The sequence below is a fragment of the Camelus bactrianus genome, chromosome 29 (genome assembly GCF_048773025.1).
Source record: "Camelus bactrianus isolate YW-2024 breed Bactrian camel chromosome 29, ASM4877302v1, whole genome shotgun sequence".
Classification (NCBI taxonomy): domain Eukaryota; kingdom Metazoa; phylum Chordata; class Mammalia; order Artiodactyla; family Camelidae; genus Camelus; species Camelus bactrianus.
Window position 1 is genome coordinate 14,744,935 of NC_133567.1, and position 21,072 is coordinate 14,766,006.

The following is a 21,072-nucleotide window of genomic DNA, read 5'->3' on the forward strand; positions in this document are numbered from 1 at the left end:
AAAGAAAGAAAGAAAGAAAGAAAGGAAGGAAGGAAATACTACTCTCTCTGGCAGCAAACTTAATCCTATTAAGATTTTAAATCATTCCAATTTCCTAATTAAATTTTCTCATTGAGAATCTGATAATAGAAACCCAATCTCTGCCCAAAAAGAACTGCCTTTTTTTCTTCCTTCATCCTTCTTACTTCACAAGTGTCCTCACTTATTTTACATCCCAAGGAGTCATTTTGAGAGTGAAAAGACTAGACATCAGTGCACAGACTCCAGTCCTAGCTGTAACCACATGGCTTTGGGCAGGTTATTCAACTTTCTGAGCCTCCATTTTTCTCATTTGGAATACGTGTAGGGACTGTGTAAGGATTAGCATGATGATGCTGTGAAGCATTTGGCACATGCCTGCCATGTAGCAATGAGCAAGAAACTGTTGTGACCATTATTTTTAAATTGTTGAAGCTGTCTTGCAGTTAGAATTATCTTCCAGTTCTTATCACGATTTCATTTTCTCCATGTAAAACTTTCTTAAAACTATCATCTCCTCTCTAGTTACAAACAAAATTATTCGAAAACTCTAGTGTTTTCAAACTGCAGCAAATAAGTATCTTAGCAATGAGTATTAGCTGTAAAAAAAATTAATAAGCAGAAACCTCAATTAAATAGGGTTGGAAGACCAGAAGGGGGAGTTCTCACACCCTACAACAATGGCAGAGCACAAGAAGACTCTTCTTTCTAGGCAAGGGCTCAGCCAATGAAAAGCCATGAGTTCTTTGTTTACGATAGCCCTCCCAACTTCCTCTCTATAAAAGTGGTCTCCTTCCCTTGCCATGTGAGAAATTGCAGATGGCTCTCCATGGTTGCGGACCTCAAATTATAATTCTCTGCTGATCTCAAATAAACCCATCTTTACTGGAGAAACATCTATTTGTTTCAGGTCGACATAACTCAGCAATTATATTAGAATTTTTTATTTCCAGTATTAAATGACCTGAATGAATTCATGAAATCCAAATATATCCGATTTAAATCAATCAAATAATTTCATGGAGAACATCAGTGCTGATCAACCACAGCTCAATGAAAATAGCTAGGAAGCATCAAAGTCCTATGCTCCTCATTCCAAATCACAGAGACACGTGGCTGGAATTGGCCTTACCAATCAAACACACATTTTGCTGCTAGATGTCTTTCTGCTTTGAGGGCCTTTGTCCCAGATTTTGTCTGAATGTGTCTCCCTTTCCTTGGCTGTAAGAAATAAGATAGCCTGAAACTTACTGACAGTCCAGGCTGACATGGATGGTTTAGCCAAACTACTGAAAACTGAAACCACATGCTTTAAGTCAAAGTGCCACAAATCAGTTCATCTGCATGTGTCAGCTGACTGGTTTGGCTTGACTGAAGTCCATAGAGGTGGCCTGTATACACGTGTACTGCTCTGGAGAGGCAATCACCACAGGCTCTCCCCTCTGGCAATACTGTCCAGCAATCTTCTGGCAACCATGAGGGAAGCTGTTCTTAAAGAGCTGAACAGTGCACTGAGCAAAGCAGAATGGAGAGATGAAAAGAACCCGAGTCCTTGATGGCGATGTTGGGCCACTGGTGGACCCACCTTGGAATTGACACACACTCAGCCTCCTTGTTATGACATAATACATTCTCCTTGTGACTTAAGCTATTTTGAATTGGGTCTTCTGTTAGGTTCAACCAAAAACACACCAAATGATTCACAGAGACAGATAAATTATCCATGATAGAAAACGTTTTTCATAGGTCAAAAAAAAAAAAAAATCCTGATGCAGAGTGAGCATTCAAAGGATACTTCTCATGCTACAACTTAACAATTGATAAGGGAGGGAGGGATGTCAGTGACTGGCCTGATCCACCTTCCTGAGGGATCTCTGACTTAGTGGCACCTTGCTCCTTCAGTTCCCTGATTCTTATGAACTTAGTCCCAACAGGTGCCATATTGGTGCTCCATGGAGAGCAGTGAGAGAAAATATTAGACATCTGAAATCAGAAGAAATTCCTGAAGCCAAAAGAGCAAACACAGTAAGCCATATTCATGAATGTTACTTGTATTTGTGTGGTAGCTTTCAAGCCAGCTTCTTGGGTCTCTGGCCCCCATCCCATCTCATGCTTGACTTTTTTGCACACTGGGCTTATAAGTGAGCTAATAAGAAAGAATTTCATAATTTTTTTTAAAAAAAGATTGAAAATCTTTGCATGGGGGAAGTTATACTATGTATTCTATTGCTTAACCAAAGAATTCACTACATAGTGACCTCTACTGGAAAGAGCGAATGTTATCACCAGGGCTGACAAAATAAGCAGGCAATTTAGTCTGTTTAATCAAGGAATTGGTTAATTTAGAAAGGCAATGCTGGTCAAATCTGTTATTTAGAATTAAGGCCCAATTGTATTCTGAATATTTTTATTTTAAAGAAAGATTTTGTGAACTATTTCAAACTTTGGAGTATAGAAAATAATACAATAAACACATACCTGCCACCCAGTCTTATCAAATATTAATATTTGACCACACAATTAAAGAGAAAACCACGGGCCCAAGATGATGCCACTTGTGCTAAAAGTCCATGATACCAAGCCTAGACTTCATACCTGACTTAATTGTAGTTTTGACCTTCCCCAGAAAGGTAATCTTAATCAACTATCTACAAGTTTCTGGTTAGTACCAACGAGATGATCTGTTAAGTGGGCATTCTTCATCTCCCTGAGGAAGAGGAGGCATCTGCATGATAAAACCCTCACTTTTCCCTTCACCCCTCAAAAGATATCCTGGCCTAAAAATAATCCCTTCTTTCCCTTTGCCAACAGCTCCCTTGACCATCCTTTTTCCTATAAAAACCTTCCATTTTGTACAACATCCTTGAGCACCCTCCTATTTAATAGAGGGGGTTCTGCCTGATTCTTAAATTGCTGAATAAAGCCAATTAGGTCTTCAAATTTACCCAGCTGAACATTGTTTTTTAACACTTCAGGTCATTTTTTAGTAGGACAATTCTATCTACATGAAGCCCCCATGTCCCTTCTGTTGTGGGCACAATGCGGCGGCTGGTGATGTGGTGACCCATGGGTTGGTAAAAGAATTTACCAGAGATAAAGTATGAGAATAGAAAGGAGTTTATTAGGGTACACTGCCGTAGACAACAGGGGGCCACGCAGATGAGAGGTGACTGTGCGAGTGAGCTCCAAGTGCTGGTTATTGGGGTCTTTTATAAGGTCAGGTCACAAGATGCCTGATTGGCTTGTGCACAAGTCTCTGACTGGTTGTAGGTGAGGTAAGAGTTTTAGGGTCCGTAAAGGGGTTTGACTCTGATAAGGTGGGCTGAAACAAGCCAGCCTGTGCTGTTGTGACATTAGGCAACACCTAGGGCTTTGTTAGTGGAAACACACCCAGTAAAGAACATACTTTATCTGTTGAGGGATCGCAGGCAGACATCTGAGAGCCCAGGAATGGGGGTCATTGGACTTTGAAGGATATCAGTTGGCCCAACACCTCCCCTTCATCCCCTCTCATGAGGGTACTACTGAAACCGAGCAGGACCCTGTGAGGCCTCCCCAGGTACAAAAGCCTTTCTGGGTCCCCTATTTCTCATTTGTAGGAAAAAAGTTTCAGCTTCCTAGATCTTCCTTGAGTTCCAAAGGGCAGATTCAAACCGTTGCTAAACAGGGAAGGGAGGAAATGTAGAAACAAAGGAAAGGCAGTCAAGAAACAATAGTGCAGCCTTGGGGCAGGGGCCTGGTTTCCCCCCAAGGGATATGCATAGCAATCTGGTAAGTGTCTCTGAGTTCTTCGTTGAAACTAAGGCCTTCCTCCAGGTGGAGGTTGGTAACTTCAGGCTGAGCACTAGTCTTGGACTCCAGACTGGTTGCAACCAGAAGGCTGGTGATTGAGATTCCTGGTGATTGAGATTCCACCCTCGTATCTCACCCCCAACCAATCAGAGGAAAGTCACACACCCTGCAGCCCTTCCAGCAAATTTTGCCTGTAAAAACTCTTCCCTGAAAACCATCCGGGAGATCAGGCTTTTTGAGCACAAGCCACTTGTTCTCCTTGCTTAGCCCTTGCAGTAAACCTTTCTCTACTCCAAACTCTGATGTTTCATTTGTTTGGTCTCATTGTCCAAAACACTACTTGGTATTTATCTTTCAAAGTATGAATATTTTCATACTTCTTCATATAAATGAATTATGTATGTATGTACGTATTTTTTGGTAGAGGGGGTAGTTAGTTGTATTTTTTATTTACTCTTAGAGGAGGTACTGGGAATTGAACTCAGGACCTTATGAATGCTAAGCATGTGCTCTACCACTTGAACTATACCCTCCCCTCATATAAATATATTTATATATAAAATAGGGTATAATGTTGCAAATTTTACATTTTTATGTAAATGGAATCTCACACACACACACACACCCCTTTCTGAAATTCACACTTCCTGCCTGTTGTATTGGCCTGCTATTGCAGTCATACCCCTCTCAAGGGAAAAAAAAGCAAAACTTTGAGATTTAACCTGATGGGGAAAACATGATTCTTCATAATAGAGGTACGTAGGATAAAGCTGCTGAAGGGATTTTGTACAAAAATGTTTGAAAACCAGGACAAACAGCATTATTAGTGACACATTATTATCATTATTAGTGACAAATACTCAACATCATAAACATAAGAATTTAAGAAACTTATGGGTTTCAAAGTGTTCTTTAGAAAACAGTCCAAGGAGGAAACTGTCTTGGGAATTACAACAGTATGGGGAATGTCTTCTAGGTTTTGAGGGATTCTGTATTAGTTAACTTGGTCTGTCATACAAAATACCACAAATGGGGTGGCTTAAACAACAGAAATTTATTTTCTCATAGTTCTGAAGGCCAGGGAGTCAAGATCAAGGTGCTGGCTGATTTGATTCTGAGTGAAGGCTCTCTTCCTGGCTTATAGACAGCTACCTTCTCACTGTGTCTTTACATAGCTGGGGAGGGAGAGAGGGTGGAGAGTAAGATCTTTGATGTCTTTTCTTATAAGGATACCAATCTTATTGGATCAGGGCCCGAACCTTATGACCACATTTAATCTGAATTACTTCCTTATAGTTCCTATCTCCAAGTACGGTCGCATTGAGGGTTAGGGCTTCAACATATGGTTTGGGAGTGGGGGGAGTGCACAATTCAGTCGATAGCACAATCTTTCCACAGTATCTCTGTCCAGTGGTCATTCAGCCAATACATCAGTGATTCTAGTGATAAGAAATCAGTACTTGGCAATACTTCATTGCAGTAAAATAAATAAATAAATAAATAACCCCCTCCTCCCCAAAATAAAGGCTTTGATAATGTTGGATGTTATAAACAGAAAGGTTTTTAAAGTAAACTTTTTATTCAGTTATAACACATATACTGAAAAGTGCCTAAATCATGTTCAATGAATTTTCATAAAGTGACTACACTGATGTAACTATTACCCACACAGAGAAATAGAACATAACCAGACTCCCTCCTCCCATCCCCTTTTGTGCTTGAGAGTAAGTTTCCAAATTCAGAAATATTCACTTATTGTTGTACAAGCTAAAATCTACAGTCTATTTCAGACTTTGACTGAAATTCATTTCCATAATAATATACTCTTTCTGGAGCAATTAATTCTCAAAATTTTGTTTCCAGACAAGCAGCCTCATTATCACCTGAGAACTTAAGACTTGCAAATTCAAGGATCCCAGTCCATCCCTACAGAGCAGAAACTCTGGAGGTGGGGCCGAGCAATCTGTGTTTTAATAAGCCCCGGGGCTGATTCTGAGGCCTATGGGTTTGGAGAAGCATGGATCTAAGTCTGTTGGAAGAGTGTTGGTTCGCGATGGAAGAGTAACTGTTAAGCGAATACTGGGTCTAAAGCGTTACGCTTGAATAACGGTGACTAGTTTTAATCACCTCTTTTTGAAACACACTGAGGATAACAGGCTTTTCCATTTTAACCAACTGTATTGTTGTTTTAGTCAATGTTGCATTTTAGCACGAGGATAAAGCAGCCCTCTCAGCTCCTACCCTCTTTCCCAGCACAGTTAGAACTTGTTCAGTTTACCAACAAAGTGGCGCCCTAGAGCCGCGGGTAATTCAAGGTCCAGAGGCGGGAGCAGGTCTCGGCCAATCAGAAGCCAGGCTCGACTCCCTCGCCCATCTCAGCGGTGTGATTGGTGGTTTCCCGCAGGCGGAAGCGACCCTCGGCGGCTCCGCCCCGCGACCTCCAGCACAAGCCAATCGTCTCCCGGCGCCGGAAACGGCAGAAGCCGCGCGAGCGATTTAACATGGCGGAGGACGCAGCCTCAGCGGCTCCGAGCCCGCGAGGGCGTGCTGACGGGGAGGACGCGGGCCCCTCGGAGGAGCGGACGGTGGAAACGGCGAAAGAGAATCAGGAACAGTTTGAGTGCCAGGAACTGCTCGAATGCCAGGTGCAGTTGGAGGCCCCAGAGGAAGAGGAGGACTCGGGCCTGGTGGCTGAGGCCGAGGCGGTAGCTGCTGGCTGGATGCTCGATTTCCTCTGCCTCTCTCTTTGCCGGGCCTTCCGTGACGGCCGCTCCGACGACTTCCACCGGACCCGCGACAGCGCCGAGGGTGAGTGCCAGGCGCGGGCCCAGGGGTCTGTTTGCCGCGCTGTCCTCCTGGGGGTAGGGGTGTCGGGGCTCCTCGGGCGCCGGAGCGAGGGCTCCAGGCTCCGAGTTGAACGTTAGTTCGAATTCCGCGTCGGCCTCTTAGCAGCTCCTCGTTTTGCTCAGATTCCCAGTTTTTCTCCGGTAACGGTAAAATGAGAATAAGACCCCCGGCTAGAGTTGCTAGAGGGTTAAATGAGTGGAAAATGTATAAAATTGCACCTAAGCTAGTGTCCAACTCCTTTTCTTTGGCGCATGTATTTTTTTTTGTACTGAGTTATTCCTGCAATGGCATTTATTTAGCAAGTCACTGTGACCTAGGCTTCAGTGTTTTCTATGAATTTGTGAGCTGTTTAAATCAGTATAGGCTTCATAATAGAGGCAACCGACGGTGAAATCCGCCTAAACAAGGCAGCTTGTAAACGATGGACGAAGACATTGACGCGTAGAGACTAGCTGGCTTTTTTGAATGATGCTCTAGTATTTGTTTAGTTGGCACCCAACTATTGCAGGTGAGTGCAGCCCCAAAGCTAGTGTTTAATGGGAAATTAAATACTTCAGAAAACCATATTGACACATTTCTTCACGGTTATCCCATGAGTTACAAAAGTAATCTCAGTTTATAGAGGAGTGAACTAGTTAAGGAACCTAAAGTATTGATAGGTAGGTGAAAAAGGTTGTTCTAGACCCATGCCTTATCATCCAATTCAAGAACCGTTCCTCTGTGTCCGGATAACATTACAGCCGTGGTTAATTAACATTAATTAGAAAGTTAAATCCTGGAATGAAGCCAGTTCACCATAATTAGAATTTTTAAAAAGTCCTGTTTGGGAAGGAGGTAATGATGTATTTCCTTGTTCTCTCAGATGAAAGGGGACTGAAGCAATGTAACCCTAGTAGCAACTGCTACACTTAGTACCCAGGTCTTGGTTTCTAATACCATTCTCCAGAGAAATTGCCTGATTCTAGGACTGGGACAGGAAATATGCAAGTTGAACCTGGAGTGTCTGTGACAGAAAGTAAGGAAGTGCTAGAAACAAAGCCAAACAAGACTCCCAAACAAAAACTCCCACAAAGAAGGGGGCCCAAGGGGACACAAGAGCCAATTACAAGAACTCCCAGTGGCCAAAGCTGAAATAACTCAAGCAAGAAAGTAAAGTACAGTTAACCCTTAAACAACAGGTTTGAACTGTACCTGTCCACTTACGTGCCAGTTTTGTTTTATTTTGTTTGCATAGTATACTACAGTACTACATGATCTGTGGTTGGTTAAGGCCGGCTATAAAGTTACACAGGTATTTTCAACTGCTCAGAGAGTCAGGGCCCCTAACTCACACATTGTTCAGGAGTCAACAGTAGTGTTGGATTATAATCCAAAGTATACAGTATCTGTAAGCCCATACTGATGTAAATAAATGGCAGAATAAATACATGAGTGGGAGAAGAGACAAATCTATACAGAAGAATTCCTCTGTCCTCAAGGAGATGGGGCATAAATCACCATTCCTTAAGTATAGGCTGTGCAAAGTGACTTTTCTTCTGAAGAGTGTAGTGTAGAAAGGGAGAGAAAGAATAACTTTATGGTAGAGAAACCTGACAAACACTACCTCACCTAGGTAATCAAGGTCATCGTCAGCAGTGATAGTTGGTAGCTTGTACACTTGATATAATGTGATGAAAATGGAACTTTACCCCTGTGATCTTCTTCCCGATACCCTGTAATTCTAGTCTAATCATGAGAAAAACTTCAGACAAAGCCCAATAGAGAGGTACATTCTACAGAATATCTCAAAACTGTCAAGGTCATCGAAACCAAGGGAAAGTCTGAGAAACTTACAGCCAAGAGATCCCTAAAGAGACATGACAGCTAAATGTAATGTGGTACCTTGGATGGAATCCTGCAGCAGAAAAAAGATGTTAAGTAAAAGCTAAGGAAATCTGAATAAAGCATGGACTCTAGTTAATGATGTATCAATATTGGTTAATTACTGTATCAAATACTAATATAAGATGCCAATAATAGGGGGAATTTGGTAGAGGGTATATGGGACTTCCACTGTCTTTCTTCACTACATTCTGTGAATTTAAAACCATTCTAAAAAGTAAAGTTCATTTAAGAAAAAATAAATAAAGACGCCTTTCAAGGTTCTAGCCCAAGACCCAAGAAATAATCTAGGCACCTCCATTACTTTAGGATTAAAGGCACAGAAACCCAGAAAGAGTAAACTAGTTTTCAATTTGCATTGCTAAATCAGTGACAGATATACAAATTGTGAACATAGTGTTGTCTCAATATTCCATTTTTTTAAAAATTGAAGTATAGTTGATTTACATCTGCATTCCATTTTTGACTGAAAGGACTTACTTTTATGAACTCTTCTGTAGAGTTCCATTTACTACAGTTTTCAAGATTGTAAAAATACACAACAAAGAGTATGCAGCTCCCGAGTGAATTGAGTTTGATCCCTGGCTCTGCTAGTTTATAGCCATGATACTTGAAGCAAGTACTTGGTACCACCACCGTTTCCTTGGTACCACAATTTCCATCTGTAAAATGATAGTAATAATAATATCTACCCTAAAGGGCTGTTGAGAGAAGCAAATGGACTAATGTATATAAAGCAGAGTCTCTTAGTCTCAGCCTGTTGACGTTTTGTACCACATCATCCTTTGTTCTGGGTATGCTGGGGATGGGGAGCAGGGGGGCGGTGCAGGGGTAGAGATTCTCCTGTGCATTATAGGATCCCTGATCGCAACCACTAGGTGTCAGTAGCACCCACTCCTTCCCCTTTCCACTTATGACAATTAAAAAATGTCTCTAGATATCGTCCCTAGGGGACAAATCACCCCCAATTGAAAACTACTGGTAAAAAAAAAGGGAGGGGGAAGAAAACCCCTGGTATAAAGTGCTTACAATAGTGCCTGGTGTTAAAGTGCTTAAGTGTAGTTGTTGCTGGTCATCAGCTCCTCCCTCATGTGTTTTTGTCAGCAGTGTTTGGTTACAGGTATGGAAAAAGCAGATAACCAGTTTCAACCAGGGTAGATTTTCATAGTTTTTGTTTTGTTTTTTGCCTAACGGGTACAAAGAACAGAAGGTCAATGGTTTGTGGGGTATCTGTAGTGAATGCATAGTAGACACACTTAAGATAAAGAGAAGTGAAGACAGAAGGGATCTGGACTTTCTTCCCTTGACTAGATTAGATCTTTCTTTTGTTTTGCTCCTTTACCGCACTTATCCTTTATGACGCATTAACATTTTAATTAGTCACGAATAACTTTAATTTGTGCCTTCTCAGACTTTATTTCCTCAGAGAAACCTTTCCTGGTATCTGCTCCCTCTAATCAGCTACTGAAATACATTCTAAGATTTCTTTGTAATATGCGTTCATAGCATTTTGTACTTGTCTTTTTCAGTTTTCTCCACAATTTTGCTTTAGTTGTTCAGTCATTTGTCTTTTATTGCTACATGATAAACCCATTGAAGACCAGGATTATGGTTTACTCATCATTGTACATACTCACTGCCTAGCATAACGTCTGGGTGGGCATTCAAATATTGGGGAGATTAATATTAATATGTTTTTAAAAGCTTTGTAAACTGAACGGACTGAACTAAAACTAAAACTCACTGAAACCTTGAAAGAATTAATATGTTTCCTATAATATTAGGCATTTTAAGGTATAAAATTAGGTTCCAACCGATGATTTGACACATTTTATAATTTGGATCTAAATCTTCCTCTTTGTTACTTGTGATGCTTACTTTGATACTTGTAATACTTAATGCTACTTGTGAAAGTATGTAGTTTTTGGTTTTGTTTTTTAGGTGTTGTTTTTTTTCGGGGGGCAGGTAAATAGGTTTATTTATTTAATTTTTTTTCTTAATGGAGGTACTGGGAACTGAACCCAGGTCTTCCTGCATGCTAAGCATACACTCTACCACTTGAGCTATATCTTTTTCTTGGAAAGTATGTGGTTTTAAATAGGTATTATTCTGCATATGAAACCTCAGTTTTATTTTGAAAGAAAAGTGTTCATTGTTACTCTTTTTTCTGATTCCTTAAAAATTGTCTATAAGTAAAGCATACATCTCTAAATTTGTAATAGTCTTTGGGTGAGATTTATAGCCTATTACTCAGTAAACCACACAGAGGCACTGCTGGGTCAAGTTTGGTGTTCTGTTTTGTTTTTATGTTTTAATAAAAATGACTTTTTCACTTTCAGCTATTATTCATGGACTGTCCAGTCTAACAGCTTATCAACTGAAAACTATATACATATGTCAATTTTTGACAAGAATTTCAGCAGGAAAAGCCCTTGGTAAATATGTTTTTTTTTTAATTGAAGAATAGTCAGTTTACAATGTGTTAATTTCTGGTGTATGGCATAGTAATAGTTATACATATATATTACTTTTCATATTCTTTTTCATTACAGGCTGTTACAAGGTATTAAATATAGTTCCCTGTGCTATACAGTAGGACCTTGTTGTGTATCGGTAAATATGTGTTTTTATCTTTCAAGTAAGTTCCCAGGTGATTGTGATGCTTATTGGGGAACCATGCTCCATGGACTCTGTCTTAAAGATATCACTGAATTTGCCTGGATGGTAACTTTGTGATGACTCTTGTTACTATCATACATAACACTGTTTTTTACTGGCAACTGTGATACTTGAAACCTCTTATTTGAGCTTGATTTCAGGACTTACTCAATAACAGAATGTGATTTATAGTTAAAATAGCTTTCTCCTTTGTCCCCATAGTTTATTTTAGATTGCAATGGCCAAGCCTGGTTCAGTTTATCAGTAATGGCTGATATTTACAACATGGTCATTTAAAGGACCTTTTGATGCAAATAATTACATATTGTTTCTTACAATTTACAAAATGCTTTCCCAATAGTCTCCAGTGGTAGGCAATAATTATACAAAACCATTTACATATAAACATGTTGCGTTACATAAAATCCCAGTGTATTAGTACCACTCTCATGGCCTTAACTAATCTGGCTCTGGCTCATGTTGTGTGCTTTGTTGTGGGGATGAGGTTAGGTCTGGCATTGGTGCCAGGACCATAAGTGAATTAAGACTAGAGGCAGAGAGATATTGGGGAGACAGTAGATAGGCAGGCTGGGCTAGTGGCTGAAGAAAACAGGCTGATGTAGATGCAGAGAATTCCTGACCATGCAGTCCATAAGTTAACATGGTTAACAGAGTTGTTTTGTAAATGTAACAAAATATTCTAAAGGTGCTCAGCTGGACTTTGCATATAGCAGTTGTTCAGCATATCTTCGTTTCTCCCTCCAACAACCTTTCTTCCCCCCAAAAAGGTGGAAAAAAATCCCTATTTTGTGTGTGATACCATTGTTTAGTCTTGGAATTCACCGGGATCCTCTTTTGGGTACATCTTAGATGTAATAGGCCAAAGTCAGTGATCAAGAATCAATATATTTCACTATAATGGACTCAAGTGTGGCAGCATTTAAAGTTTCTTTTTAAGTCATATATTGGATTTTCAGCTATATGTAACCCTTTTGCACTTCTTTTCTTTTAGTGATTGCTGTATAGCCGCACTGCCTAATAGAAATATAATGTGACCCACATACATGGTCAAAACTTTTCTAATAGCTATGTTAAATAAAGTAGAAACAAATTGGTGGGATTAATTTTAGCAATATCTTATTTAATCCAATATTTCTAAAATATATGTCAACGTATAATCAGTATAAAACATGCTAATGAGATATCTTACCACTTTTCTTTTTCAGTAGGTCTTTGAAATCTGTTTTGTATTTTACACTTAAAGTACATCTCAGTTTGGACTAGCTGTGCTTTAACTGCCCAATAATTATGTATAGCTAGTGGCTACCATATATTAACTTCAATCTCCCGTCCCACTTAGCCTTAATATATGGCAAATGTCTTGCAGGGGAAACTTTTGTTTATGGCAGGCTCTCTGCTCTTCCTCCTCATAAAGGGACTTGATCTCTTAAGATCTGTGCAACTCCGGGAGATTTCCCTACCTTTCCACCCCAGCTTCCTGTGCTGCCCCAGTATTCAGCAAATGTTTTGTTGGGAAAAGTCAAGCATGTGTTTTCAGTTCCTCTAGTTTCCCATCCACCAAGCTAGTCCCAAGGAAACCACCAGAAGCTTTCCTTGTTTCTCTTACCCCAGTAAAACTCCTGCCTGGAGTACACCAGATCCTCAGCCTTACCAGCAAATGAGCCCAGGGGAGAAAAGAGCTGCAAATCATCAGCTTGCCTGAGAAGGACTCTCTCTGGAATGTAGCTCATCTAATTCTCAGTGCTTACACAGCTGTCACATGTCTTTAGTGACATGATTGTAATTTATCCCAATTTTTTTCTGGTTTTAGTGAGTGTTGTCCTGCTGCAGTATCCTACATCCTACTGGAAAGTGAAAGTCTACGCTATGACTTTTATAGCGAAGGCAGATGAGTGAGAAGAGTTAGATAATGTCAGTCACAGACTTATTAGGAATGATGAGTATTGAAATGAGTTTTATGCTGATCTTCACTCTAGTATCACTTTCTCAGAGAGGCCTTTTCTAAAAGAGCCTACTCCTCTCCCATTATTCCTTGTTCCTAATGCCTTTTTTATTCTTTTTAGCTCTTGTTACTCTGAAGTTATTTATTTATATGTTTATTACCTGTCCTGCATTATCATTGTGAACATAATAAGAGTAGAAACTTTGTTTGATTCACTGAGGTATCCTCAGTTTTTAGGCAACTGCCTACACATAATGAATGCTTAATACTTGTTGAATGAATGGATTAGAGATTATAGATGCAAGACATACATAGTGAAGGTGCTGAATGTCAGATTGAGATGTTTGTATGTAATTTACTAAGTAGTTAACAGCTACTGTCAGTCTTTGCTTAGAATAACCTGATGAAAATTCTGTTTTAAGAAAGTTTAACAGTAGTACAATTTTCTCACTAAATATTCACATATTTATTGTCAGCATTTTATAAGTGAAAAAACTGAGGCTTAGAAAGGTGAAATAACTTTCAGCACCACACAGATAATACACGATGAAGTCTGGAATAAACTCCAAAGTCAAGTTTTAAAACCACTATACAATATATTGCAACAGATTGGATATGATGATGACAAAGAGGAAAGAGTAAAACAGTGACTTCTTAGGTTTGAAGCCATGGTGATTGGAAGAGTATTGGGAGAGAAATAACTTCTCAAATGATCCTGTTTCAAATATCTAGAAAATACATAACAAAGATTTCAATTAGTATATGGTAAAATCCAATTTCAGTAAACTAATTTCATGCTCTGTCTTGAGGTTTGTTATATTGCAGTTAAACTTTAAAAATCACTTAAGAATTCTCTTACTGTGACACCTTATGTAAAGTTAGCTTATTTCAGCTCTTAAAATCAGGATTTTAGTAGAGAAAAGCTTCAGATGTTTTGTGGACTTATGTAGCTTTTTCTTTTTTTTTAAGTTGATTTTAATGAGGAAATTAACATGACAAATTAAGTCACTTCCCTAAACTGGTATATGCAAGAGTAGTGCCTGGCCCATAGTATACACTCAGTCAATATTTAAAGAAATGTATTTATAAAAACTTAACACTGTAAGGTTCTCTGTAGCTTTCTAAGTTACTTTTTTTCTTTTTTTTGAAAGATGCACAATTTGAAATTGATGAACGAATTACACCCTTGGAATCAGCCCTGATGATTTGGGCTTCAATTGAAAAGGAACATGACAAGCTTCATGAAGAAATACAGAATTTAATTAAAATTCAGGTATGAGTATCACTTTGTATTTATAATTATTACTTTGCTAGAAAATACAAACATAACATTTAAAGAAATTAAGAGCCACTTAATAGAAGTGGGATGGTAAACCTATGGTAAAATTTAATATAATCATTCTCTTTAGAAATTTGACCTTTGGTTTATAGTCTTGACATGTAATCTGAAAGCTGAGACTTAATGTTTGCTACCTATGTGCATATTGCCCCCACTTTGGAAAATACATCGAATCTAATTTATGATCACCAAACAGCTTTCAAAAACCAGTTTGTGCTTTCCCATTTAAAGATTATCAAATGGTGAATGAATGGAATTTTGTGATTAAGAGATTGTTAAATTTTAACTGTATAGAGAGAATTTAGTAGACTTAATAAAGAGTGAGAAGCTAAGGAAAGTCATTCAAAGGAATAATAACAGGGATGGTATGTTTTGCTAACAGGCAAAGCAAATACCCAGGATTTTCATAGTTAAATAAACTTTTCCTGATTTTTCAAAAAAATGTCATGGTTGAGTAGGAGAAAAAAGTCCAGGTAGCATTCCACCTTCTCAAGAATTAATTATTGATAGTGTGGTGACTATCAGGTAGAATTAAGACCTGAAGAAAATGGTCAGAAAAATGACTGCTTCTATTAAGAACTTCAGCCCAGGCAGAGATTTGTCATGTTATCCCAGTCTTTTGGAACTCTAGGGGAAGCAGCCCTTGTGAAAATGTGCTCATATAAAATTGAGTGGGGTTACCATAAAAACACATAGCAAACATGTAATGATATGTTGCTTTCTATTTGCCAGATACTGTTCTAAGCACTTTCATATATAACTCTTTAATTCTCACACTACCCTAGGAAATAGTACTATTATTTTCACCATTGATAAGAAACTGAGGCACCAAGAGGTTAAATAGCTTGCCCAGGTTTACAGAGCTACCCACATGGTAATGGTGGTCCTGTATCTTACCACATATGGTATCAAAAAGTCCAGTTTATAAAATGATTATTCAAAAGCATCTGGCTTCCTGGCTTTCTACTAGAAATTTTCCTGGGATCCTAAGTAGCAAATTTTGTATATTCTAATCATCATAAGTGCTGTCAGTCTGCCTCCTCTCTCATTTCCCTTTTGCTCAAAATTAGTATTTTGGTGGGCCCTCAATGTACATGGTATAGCTCCTAATTTATTTGTTAACACTAGTGTTTAATTTGGCCTAAATTACAAAGAGATAGAATGCTGGGCATTTATTAGTAAATATTCGAGGGGCCAATGAAAAATTTTCGTATCATTTCAAACAATAGTTATTTTATCTTTGAAAAGTATTTTATATCATTTGTCAAGTCAAAATTAAATTGCAAAGTAATATTTTAAATGAAGTAGTCCAGGGTTATTTCCATGTTAAACAATTATTGGATATTTTCAAAAGCAATCTAAAGTATGTATTTGTCATCCTATCTTTTAGGCTATAGCTGTTTGCATGGAAAATGGAAATTTTAAGGAAGCAGAAGAAGTCTTTGAAAGAATATTTGGTGACCCAAATACTTGTACGGTAATTATTTAAATTAGAATCAGAATTTTAGAGCCATTTATATGGAATAAAGAAAATTGAAAGAGAGAACATTGGAGGAGAAAAGAAATGCTTTCTCTTTTAAGTAGTATAGAGGAGTACTGTCCAATAGAAATACAATGCCAGTCACATATGTGATTTTAAATTTTCCAGGAGCCACATTAAAAGAGTAAAAAGAAACAAATAAAACTAATTTTAGTACCATTTAACCCAATATATCCAAAAACATCGTTATTCTCGACAACCAACATAAAAAAGTATTGGTAAACTGATGATTTGCAGCTCTTTTCTTCCCTGGGCTCATTTGCTGGTAAGGCTGAGGATCTGGTGTACTCCAGGCAGGAGTTTTACTGGGGTAAGAGAAACAAGGAAAGCTTCTGGTGGTTTCCTTGGGACTAGCTTGGAGGATGAGAAACTAGAGGAACTGAAAACACATGCTTGACTTTTCCCAACAAAACATTTGCTGAATACTGGGGCAGCGCAGGAAGCTGGGGTGGAAAGGTAGGGAAATCTCCCGGAGTTGCACAGATCTTAAGAGATCAAGTCCCTTTATGAGGAGGGAGAGCAGGGAGCCTGCCATAAACAAAAGTTTCCCCTGCAAGACATTTGCCATATATTAAGGCTAAGTGGGACGGGAGATTGAAGTTAATATATGGTAGCCACTAGCTATACATAATTGTTGGGCATTTAAAGCACAGCTAGTCCAAACTGAGATGTACTTTAAGTGTAAAATACACACCAGATTCCAAAGACTTACTGCAAAAAGAAAAAAGAAAGAAAAAAGTGGTAAAATATATCATTAATACATTTTATATTGATTATAACAGTTTTTTGGTTTTGGCCAGTTTGTTGGTTAACTGGACAATTTCAAGCTGGGCTGGGAGAGAGATAAGGAGCTGAGCAGGCTGCTTTATTCTCGTACTAAAAGACAGTACAGTTGTCCCATGGTGTCTGCCAGGGGTTGATTCTAGGACTACCCTCGGATACCAAAAATCCAAGGATGCTCAAGTTCCTTATATGAAATGGTATAGTATTTGCATATAACCTATACACATCTTCTCCTATACTTTAAATCATCTCTAGATTGCTTACAATACCTAGTACAATGTAAATGCTATCTAAATAATTGCCACCATGTGGCAAATTCAAGTTTTGCTTTTTGGAACCTCCTGGAATTTTTTCTTCCCAAATATTTTTGAACTGCAGTTGGTTGAATCCCAAGATTTGAAATCCAGGATACAGAAGGCTGACTGTACAAAAAAGGGAGTGCAAAATATCTCACTAATACTGATTTATGCATTAATATGTTTCTTCTGTTTTCTTTAGCCTTTAAAAAGGAAACTGCTTATGATAATCTCTCAGAAAGATACATTCCATTCCTTTTTTCAACACTTCAGCTACAACCACATGATGGAGAAAATTAAGAGTTATGTGAATTATGTGCTAAATGAAAAATCATCCACCTTTCTAATGAAGGTATGCATATTTCAGAGAGATTCTAAACGTAGACTTAGGAGAAACTGTTATAAGAAAGGAGAATGCTTGAAATAGAAATCCTTAAAAACTAATCAGAATTTTATTTAGTGATTTTATAGAAGAATGTGGCAAAACGTTAAAAATAGTGAATCTAAAGGATTTATTGGTGATCTTTGTAATATTTTAATTTTTCAAAATGAAAAGTTGAGGGGAAAACTTACCAAAATAGGAAATAAATGAAAAGAAATAATCCGTTTTAATTTAATTAAATTTAAAAGAAGTTTTTAGCGTATTTTTGAGAAAAGTCAAATTGGACTGAAGGACAGTTAAAATTTTTTTTGTATAACATTTTACCCTATCTTAGCCTCAGAAAGTTTTAACTTAATATGTTATAGTGGAGCATTGATTAATTTGAGGTAGTTTTATTTTTTAAATACCTGGAGTTTTTTTTTAAAGTGACATTTTATTTTAAAATTGCCTATAGAGCATTGTGTGTATTAAATATGTTTATAAGGAAAGCCCTTCTCCATGATGCTTATAAACCAAGTACGCAGCTGATGGTGATGTCATAGTTACTGGGAAATAATAATGCACTGCCCTTTATTGGCCTGTGAACAGATATTTGGTTATGACTGTCAAAGAACCAGAAGGCTTAAATGCATTTCTTCCTCTCCCACAACCCCCCTTTTTAAGGCTGCAGCAAAAGTAGTGGAAAGTAAAAGAGCAAGAACAACTTCTCAAGATAAATCTAATGGTGATGATGTTGAAATGGAAACTGAAGCTAATTTGGATATAGGAAAAAGGTTTGTGAGTTAATATATTTTTGTCATATGGATGTAGTAGCTATATCAAAGTGATGCTAGTGAGCCATTATTAATAAAAATAATTTTTGAGTAGTAGGTATATTGTCTTACTGATGATTAACATTTTGATATTTCGAAGTACTATAGAGTTACTTCATGGCTTATGCGAATTCTGTTATATATGCTAAGCAAAAGTAGAGAGAAAATAGTACTGTTTAAACAGTGTAGTCATATTTACCATTCTCAGGGAGCATATGCTCTGGAACAGCGTTGAGGTTGAAAGTGTGACTCCTGTGCCCCTTAGTTCTCAGATCCTACATGCCCTCATGTGACTGTTTTACTGGACATTAGGGTTATTCTAATATTTTTATATATTAGGGTTATTCTAATATTTTAAAATATTCATACATCTTCTCTGAGGGTAAGCTAACTGCTTCATCTGGTTCTGAAATGAAGAAACTGTGACTTGCTCCAGTGCCAGAGGGCAACAGGCTGTGTCTGTCCTACATGTTGAGAGACAGGAGTTCGGTCTCCCTGATTATTTCTTGGTGGAGGATCAGCGGTAGAGTGCATGCTTAGTAAGCACAGGGTCCTAGGTTCAATCCCCAGTACCTCCATTAAAAATAAATAAATAAACCGAATTACCTCCCCCCAAAATTAATTTAAAAAATAAACTGTAATAAAATTATTTCTTTAGGAATTGCCAAGGGTAAATTTTACAGGGTTGACTTTTACCTTTTTCTTTAGCTTTAGAAACTAACCCCTGTTGAAGAAGATAAACTCTACCATTTTAAACATTATAAAGTTATTATCTCTTGAACCTGTGGTTCATTCCCTCTATTCATCCATCCTTAAACCAAAACCAAATAGTCAAATCCTTATGGTCTCTGGATGGATGTATTTGGCAATGGATGTATTATTACTCTAAGTCTTCCATGACTTAAATGCTGCAAGTCCTCATTTTAACTACTTTTTGAGAGGTGGGGATTGGAGGTTGAGTTGAATGAACATGGTATTGGTCACACTTCAGGACTGAGATCAGTCTCCGTACAGTTCTTGTCCCTGCCTATCAAAGCCTGATCTGCTTGCTCCTCACTGCTTCATCTCCCCAAGGGCTCTACTGAAGTCTTATTTCTCATTGACTTATTTATTTCTAAGACCCATTTTGAGATGTAGAGATTTCATTTATATTGGCTCAGTTTTTAGTTATTTCATGTTGTTTAGGAAATCAAAGTTTAGTAATACTAAGACCCAGTACGTTCTGTGGCCCAGCCTTGTGCCCAGTGTAGTAGTGCTTTAACATAAAATAGAATTCAAACTTATCATGATTCTTGTAGATAATGAGCATATTTCCTGTGTACTCTTCTAATATAATACTACCCACTTATTTCAAGTGCCCTTCTAGACACGTACACAGTTCCATCAGGGTGTGTAAAAACAGAACTCTCGTTCTCACGTGTCTCTGTGTACCCTGGCTCTCCTTTACCTCACACATCCAGTTATCTCCCCAAGTGTTAGGAATTTCATCTCAGAAATGCCTCTTTAATGCATTCTTATCATCTGTGTCCTGGATTATTACTTAGCTTTGTACCACACAAATCCGTCTTTGACTTGACTTCCAGAGTTAGCTTCCTATAAAAATAAATCTGTTTAACTCAGTTCCCAGCTTAATAACTTAATAATTGGTTTTCTGTTTCCTACTTGATGAATAGATTGTATTGCATGGCTTACAGAGCCTTACTTAGCTCCTTTCTGGTTTTGTTTTCATATACACTTTGTCCCTAAGTATTAACCCCTTCCTGCCCACATACATGGCACTTTCTAGCAATATAACTTCTCTCTGACTTTCAAATATTATGAGCTCTTTCAAGCCTTGACTCTGCTTCAGTTTTGAATTTTCTTCTTTCTATTCTCTTCAAGGTAAGATCTCACTTGCCATTCAAGGTCCAGCTCAGAGATCACCTCTAGAAGTCTTACTGAGTTCTCTGATCAGAGCTGTCACTTCTGTGCTCTCATAGCACTGAGTCATACCTCTAGAAGGGACTTATCTTGAATAGTAACATATCTGTTTACCTGTTTATATCTCACTAGATTGAGAATTCTTTGAAGGTTCTTCATTAGCTCTGTATTCTTGGTGCCTAATTCATTACCAGGCATACATTAGAACTAACATTGCATTAGACACAGAGAACAAAACCAAAACTTAGAGACAAAGTAAAGATCAAGAATCAAGCATATATCAAAACCAGCCTGGGAATCAGGGCAAATCATCAAATTCACCAGTTTCAAGGAAAGAATCAGTAGGAGGCAAGTGAAGAAGGAAAGAGTTGGAAGTGTGATTTTGAGGTCAGACAAATGGCTAGAAAAGATGAAACCCCTCATGTTAACAACACTAGATGAAATACATATTTTGTTCTGATAAAGTTTATAAAGTATTTGAAGCAATAAAAACTATAGACTTGAAACAGTAGGAGACATTACATAATTTGTTGTTAAAGTTTATATAGACTCAAATGCTAAGAAGTTGAAATGGACAGCTTCACCCAAGTGTCACCATTGAGCTGGCCTTGAAGGATGGTTAAGATTTTTTACAAGTGAATGGAAGACAAAATGTCTTTTCAGGAAAGAGGAATAGTTCTAGTGAAGGCATAGAGGTGCAAATGGTCGTGCTGTGTTTGTTGGAGCTTATTGTAACAATAACAAAGGGGAAGAATTTTATAAGTTCAGTTGGAGACTGCTGGGGAGGACAAGAAATTAAATTTGATTTCACAGTAATATCCATAAGAGAGTTTTTGAAAAA

The 21,072-nt window shown here is 38.0% G+C and overlaps 1 protein-coding gene across 2 annotated transcripts in view; it reads left to right on the forward strand.

The window, feature by feature from the left end:
* The first annotated feature begins 6,273 nt into the window (after nucleotides 1-6,273).
* The window catches only part of TERF1 (telomeric repeat binding factor 1), a 30,404-nt gene continuing 15,605 nt past the window's right edge, over nucleotides 6,274-21,072 (forward strand). For both annotated transcript variants that reach the window (XM_010951313.3, XM_074354848.1), the window contains exons 1-6: nucleotides 6,274-6,618; nucleotides 10,878-10,973; nucleotides 14,311-14,432; nucleotides 15,889-15,975; nucleotides 17,320-17,469; nucleotides 18,163-18,272. In XM_010951313.3, the coding sequence (XP_010949615.2) occupies nucleotides 6,312-6,618; nucleotides 10,878-10,973; nucleotides 14,311-14,432; nucleotides 15,889-15,975; nucleotides 17,320-17,469; nucleotides 18,163-18,272 (872 nt within the window). In that variant the 5' untranslated portion in view covers nucleotides 6,274-6,311. The remainder of the gene's footprint in view (nucleotides 6,619-10,877; nucleotides 10,974-14,310; nucleotides 14,433-15,888; nucleotides 15,976-17,319; nucleotides 17,470-18,162; nucleotides 18,273-21,072) is intronic.